Source organism: Mizuhopecten yessoensis, unplaced genomic scaffold (assembly GCF_002113885.1).
Source record: "Mizuhopecten yessoensis strain PY_sf001 unplaced genomic scaffold, ASM211388v2 scaffold715583, whole genome shotgun sequence".
Lineage (NCBI taxonomy): Eukaryota > Metazoa > Mollusca > Bivalvia > Pectinida > Pectinidae > Mizuhopecten > Mizuhopecten yessoensis.
The window spans coordinates 16,045-23,570 of NW_018479689.1; the positions used below are offsets into that span (position 1 = coordinate 16,045).

The window sequence follows — 7,526 nt, forward strand, 5'->3', positions numbered from 1 at the left end:
TCTACATCACATAGTGTATTGAGTACACATCTACATCACATTGAGTATTGAGTACACATCTACATCACATTGAGTATTGAGTACATATCTACATCACATTGAGTATAAGTACACATCTACATCACATAGCGTATTGAGTACACATCTACATCACATTGAGTATTGAGTACACATCTACATCACATAGTGTATTGAGTATACATCTACATCACATAGTGTATTGAGTACAGGTACACGTCTACATCACATTGAGTATTGAGTACACATCTACATCACATTGAGTATTGAGTACATATCTACATCACATTGAGTATAAGTACACATCTACATCACATAGCGTATTGAGTACAAGTACATGTCTACATCACATAGTGTATTGAGTAAACATCTACATCACATAGTGTATTGAGTATACATCTACTCTACATCACATTGAGTATTGAGTACACATCTACATCACATAGTGTATTAAGTAAACATCTACATCACATATTGTATTGAGTATATACATCTACATCACATAGTGTATTGAGTACAAATCTACATCACATAGTGTATTGAGTACACATCTACCTCACATAGTGTATTGAGTACACATCTACTTCACATAGTGTATTGAGTATACATCTACATCACATAGGGGATTGAGTACAGGTACACGTCTACATCACATTGAGTATTGAGTACACATCAACATCACATTGAGTATTGAGTACACATCTACATCACATAGTGTACTGAGTATACATCTACATCACATAGTGTATTGAGTATACATCTACATCGCATAGTGTATTGAGTACAGGTACACGTCTACATCACATTGAGTATTGAGTACACATGTACATCACATTGAGTATTGAGTACACATCTACATCACATTGAGTATTGAGTACACATCTACATCACATAGTGTATTAAGTAAACATCTACATCACATATTGTATTGAGTATATACATCTACATCACATAGTGTATTGAGTACAAATCTACATCACATAGTGTGTTGAGTACACATCTACTTCACATAGTGTATTGAGTATACATCTACATCACATCGTGTATTGAGTACAGGTACACGTCTACATCACATTGAGTATTGAGTACACATCTACATCACATTGAGTATTGAGTACAAATCTACATCACATAGTGTATTGAGTACACATCTACCTCACATAGTGTATTGAGTACACATCTACTTCACATAGTGTATTGAGTAAACATCTACATCACATTGTGTATTGAGTACACATCTGCATCACATTGTGTATTGAGTACACATCTACATCAAATTGTGTATTGAGTACAAATCTACATCACTAAGCTTATTGAGTACACATCTACATCACTAAGCGTATTGAGTACACATCTACATCACATTGTGTATTGAGTACACATCTGCATCACATTGTGTATTGAGTACACATCTACATCACATAGCGTATTGAGTATACATCTACATCACATAGTGTATTGAGTACAGGTACACGTCTACATCACATTGAGTATTGAGTACACATGTACATCACATTGAGTATTGAGTACACATCTACATCACATAGTGTACTGAGTATACATCTACATCACATAGTGTATTGAGTATATACCTCTACATCACATAGTGTATTGAGTACACATCTACCTCACATAGTGTATTGAGTACACATCTACTTCACATAGTGTATTGAGTACACATCTACATCACATTGTGTATTGAGTACAAATCTACATCACTAAGCGTATTGAGTACACATCTACATCACTAAGCGTATTGAGTACAAGTACACGTCTACATCACATTGTGTATTGAGTACACATCTACATCACATTGCGTATTGAGTACACATCTACATCACATAGTGTATTGAGTACAAGTACACGTCTACATCACATAGTGTATTGAGTACACATCTACATCACATTGTGTATTGAGTACACATATACATCACATTGAGTACAAGTACACATCTACATCACTAAGCGTATTGAGTACACATCTACATCACATAGCGTATTGAGTACACGTCTACATCACATAGTGTATTGAGTATACATCTACATCACATAGCGTATTGAGTACACGTCTACATCACATAGTGTATTGAGTACACATCTACATCACATAGCGTATTGAGTACACGTCTACATCACATAGTGTATTGAGTACAAATCTACATCACATTGTGTATGAAGTAAACATCTATATCACATAGTGTATTGAGTACAAGTACACGTCTACATCACATAGTGTATTGAGTATACATCAACATCACATAGTGTATGAAGTAAACATCTATATCACATAGCGTATTGAGTACAAGTACACGTCTACATCACATAGTGTATTGAGTATACATCTACATCACATAGTGTATTGAGTACACATCTACATCACATTGTGTATTGAGTAAAAATCTACATCACAGAGTGTATTGAGTAAAAATCTACATCACAGAGTGTATTGAGTAAACATCTACATCACATAGTGTATTGAGTACACATCTACATCACATAGTGTAGTGAGTACACATCTACATCACATAGTGTATTGAGTATACATCTGCATCACATTGTGTATTGAGTACAAATCTACATCATATAGTGTATTGAGTACACATCTATATCACATAGTGTATTGAGTACACATCTATATCACATCGTGTATTGAGTACACATCTACATCACATAGCGTATTGAGTATACATCTATATCACATAGCGTATTGAGTATACATCTATATCACATAGTTTATTGAGTATACATCTATATCACATAGTGTATTGAGTAAAAACTACATCACATTGTGTATTGATTACACATCTACATCACATAGCGTATTGAGTATACATCTACATCACATAGTGTATTGAGTACACATCTAAATCACATAGTGTATTGAGTACACATCTACATCACATAGCGTATTGAGTATACATCTACATCACATAGTGTATTGAGTATACATCTATATCACATTGTGTATTGAGTACACATCTACATCACATAGTGTATTGAGTATACATCTACATCACATAGCGTATTGAGTACACATCTACATCACATAGTGTATTGAGTATACATCTGCATCACATTGTGTATTGAGTACAAATCTACATCATATAGTGTATTGAGTACACATCTATATCACATAGGGTGTGGAGTACACATCTACATCACATAGTGTATTGAGTACACATCTACATCACATAGTGTATTGAGTACACATTTTTGAGTTTTTAAGGTTGAAGATTATACTTTCACAGGGAATCTTCTACTAAGTGTTTGTACTAGTGTGTATTGTTTTTATGCATATCATTTGTTAAAGGAAAACTTGAGACAAAATGTGAAATTTTTGAGTGTCATTTACAGAAAAATTAAAATTTAGCTTATGCATGTAGTTAACTAAGATTTAAGATGTAAATTCAACACACATGAAAATTGTTTGAAATATTAAATTTGTTTTACATATATGTCTTGTCTATTATAGCTACATACAAAGTTGGCTGAGTTAAGAAACCTCTTTGGTCTATAATTTTATCGGTACACTGTTTGTGTGAAGGTAAACACTTGAGTCCATCACACAAAAAGTCTCATTTTTTCAGAAGTAAGAAAGTAGCTTAACATGTGTTGGGAGCAAAAGATCACAAACAGTCCACCACAAATCACATGATATACTATGTACAAGATAGACAAAATACATAAAAACATGAAATTAACTCGTGTGTTTAACTATTGAGTAGGAATACCTTTAATACAGTATAACACTGACCTTGTATTTCATTGCAGGTACAATGGCATGCCAAAGCCCGAATGTCTACGGGAGCCAACTTCTACATAGTGGGTCGGGACCCAGCGGGAATGCCACACCCTGACGGGAGCAGAGATCTGTTTGATCACACACATGGTTCTAAGGTAACGCTATTCCATGTACAAGTTAATGATCTAACAGTGCTTATATCTGTGTCCTATTAGACAAAAAAATCTGGAGTATATGTATTCAATGTTGTCATTTGATAGCTGATATCTATGCTCTGTTGTCAGAGGATTATCATGTTTGTTGTCTGTTCACGTGTTGTCAGGTGATAAATGATATCTATGCTCTGTTGTCAGGTGATTAAAATGTTTGTTGTCAGGTGATAACTGATATCTTTGCAGTGTTGTCAGATGTTTATAATATTTGTTGTCTTTGTTAACGTGTTTTCAGGTGATAAATGATATCTATGCTCTGTTGTCAGGTGATTATAATGTTTGTTGTCTGTTAACGTGTTTTCAGGTGATAATTGATATCTTTGCTCTGTTGTCAGAGGATTATTATGTTTGTTGTCAGTTAAGGTGTTGTCAGGTGATAACTGATATCTATGCTCTGTTGTCAGATGATAATAATGTTTGTTGTCCGTTAATGTGTTGTCAGGTGATAACTGATATCTATGCTCTGTTGTCAGAGGATTATCATGTTTGTTGTCTGTTAACGTGTTTTCAGGTGATAACTGGTATCTATGCTCTGTTGTCAGAGGATTATAATGTTTGTTGTCAGTTAAGGTGTTGTCAGATGATAACTGATATCTATGCTCTGTTGTCAGGTTATTATAATGTTTGTTGTCTGTTTACATGTTGTCAGGTGATAACTGATATCTATGCTCTGCTGTCAGGTTATTATAATGTTTGTTGTCTGTTAACATGTTGTCAGGTGATAACTGATATCTATGCTCTGTTGTTTGTTGTCTTTGTTAACGTGTTGTCAGGCGATTACTGATATCTAAGCTCTGTTGTCAGGTGATTATAATGTTTGTTGTCTGTTAACGTGTTTTCAGGTGATAACTGATATCTATGCTCTGTTGTCAAATGATTATAATGTTTGTTGTCTGTTCACGTGTTGTCAGGTGATAACTGATATCTATGCTCTGTTGTCAAATGATTATAATGTTTGTTGTCTGTTCGCGTGTTGTCAGGTGATAACTGATATCTATGCTCTGTTGTCAGAGGATTATCATGTTTGTTGTCTGTTCACGTGTTGTCAGGTGATAACTGATATCTATGCTCTGTTGTCAGATGATTATAATGTTTGTTGTCAGTTAAGGTGTTGTCAGGTGATAACTGATATCTATGTTCTGTTGTCAGAGGCTTATAATGTTTGTTGTCTTTTAATGTGTTGTCAAGTGATAACTGTTTGTTTGTTTTGTTATCAGGTACTGACAATGGCTCCTGGACTGACACAGTTGGAGATAGTCCCATTCAGAGTGGCTGCCTATAACACCAAGCTCAAACAGATGGCATTCTTTAATCCTGACAAGAAGGAAGATTTCGACTTTATCTCGGGCACTAGAATGCGCAAGATTGCCCGAGAAGGAGGCAATCTCCCTGATGGTTTTATGGCACCAAAAGCCTGGAACGTCCTCAAGGAATACTACCAGTCGCTAGTTCAGAAATAGAGCAACTGGGACTTACTGTGGGCATAGATATTTTTGAACATTTTACTGCTTTTGAACACTGCTTTAATTTTTTTGCGGGAATACTTTAGTACTCTTGGTTGATATTTACATGTGGACCAGAATTTACATATTTACTGAAATAAAATACTTATATTTGACATGGGAATTGTCGGTCATCAGAGGCTGTGATTTTTAACTGTTTTGATATTTCTTTGTTGGTATTGTTATAGTGATCATGTTTAACTGGGAAACACCACAGGAACTGATGAGATGACTTGTTAACCGCTCACATCTCGTCTCATCGTTGGGTGAGGCTGTATTGGCTGTAAATGTTTCAGTTGTGTTTATATTTGATATACTGTAGACAAAAAAATAATGTATGTAGACTACTGTTGTAACACTTGATACTTGGTGGTACTCCTGTGACAACTGGTGTTATGGTTGTGACAACTAACATTACTCCTGTGACAACTGTTGTTATGGTTGTGACAACTGGTCTTATGGCTGTGACAACTAATGTTACTACTGGTGTTACTCCTTTGACAACTTGTGTTATGGTTGTAACTACTTATGCAACTAATGTTACTACTGGTGTTACTCCTGTGACAACTGTTGTTAAGGTTGTAACTACTGATGCTACTCCTGTTACTACTGGTGTTACTCCTTTGACAACTTGTGTTATGGTTGTAACTACTTATGCTACTCCTGTGACTCACCATGCGAATTGATGGACCAAAATTTTCAAATTTACCAAATGTTGTTGGTTTATTGTATAACTCATGTTATTTTTATTGTTATTTTAAAAATATCTGTTTACTATATAGGAAAGCATAGATGAACAAAGGTCTCTGTTTACTATATAGGAAAGCATAGATGAACAATGGTCTCATTTAATTGTGAGTCATTGTTAATCCATAAAGTCAAACACAAAATTATCTGTTTACTATATAGGAAAGCATAGATGAACAAAGGTCTCTGTTTACTATATAGGAAAGCATAGATGAACAATGGTCTCATTTAATTGTGAGTCATTGTTAATCCATAAAGTCAAACACAAAAATATCTGTTTACTATATAGGAAAGCATAGATGAACAAAGGTCACATTTAATTGCGAGTCATTGTTAATCCATAAAGTCAAACACAAAAATATCTGTTTACTATATAGGAAAGCATAGATGAACAAAGGTCTCATTTAATTGTGAGTCATTGTTAATCCATAAAGCCAAACACTAAAATATCAAAAACCATTGTGTGTGTATTAAAACACGTTGTTGCCGCACAAGTATTAAAAATATCTGTTAAATTTTAAACATTTTTATCAATTTTTGTTGAAGATGAATTAATTTGATTTTTTTTAAACTTCAAGTTCCTATTTTTGTGAACTTTTTTTTTAATAAAGGTACAGGCACACCTTTTGTATACAATGTATTGTTAGATCTACACAAACAAATACGTGATACAGGTTGAGAGAGACGTCTGTGAAGCAGCAGGACCTTACAGATGCTCGTCATACCCTTGTCCAGTATAACACTGTCATATACTCTCTCAATATCGAAATATCGACTGTGGAATAACAATTTATACAAATTGATTACTTGTTCAGATATTTTTAGTTGAAGGAGAAATCCAAATTTGTGCTTTCCACATTTCCATCATGCTCCAACAAGGTGTTCTGTTATGATACAGAAATAAAGTTACATTTAATTCAAACTTCAAATGAACCTATTATCATGAGAAATATGATTAAACAGATCTTTTACAATCAGTTATAATGTATTTTATTGGGTTTATCATTTCATAATGAACAAAGTTGAAGTTGATAATTGTACCTTTTAGAAATTTATAATTTTCAAAATATGTGATGTGATGAAAATGTTTACAAAGTATATTGAGGGTACCAAAAGGTATATTTAACTACAAATTAAAGCCTAGGTAACTAGCCTCTTGTCTTACTTGTCATTTATACAGTCTTATATTTGTCTTTAACAAAAGATCGGTAAACATGGTTTACTTTACAGATCACTATACATGGTTTACTCAACATATCGGTATACATGGTTTACTCCACAGATCACTATACATGGTTTACTCTA

The 7,526-nt window shown here is 33.9% G+C and overlaps 1 protein-coding gene across 1 annotated transcript in view; it reads left to right on the plus strand.

The window, feature by feature from the left end:
• The window catches only part of LOC110441138 (bifunctional 3'-phosphoadenosine 5'-phosphosulfate synthase-like), a gene marked incomplete at its 5' end in the record, with an annotated part of 23,219 nt that extends 15,846 nt beyond the window's left edge, over window positions 1-7,373 (plus strand). The window contains 2 exons of the mRNA XM_021484237.1: window positions 3,790-3,915; window positions 5,190-7,373. Coding sequence (XP_021339912.1) covers window positions 3,790-3,915; window positions 5,190-5,432 — 369 coding nt within the window. The remainder of the gene's footprint in view (window positions 1-3,789; window positions 3,916-5,189) is intronic.
• Window positions 7,374-7,526: the final 153 nt, after the last annotated feature.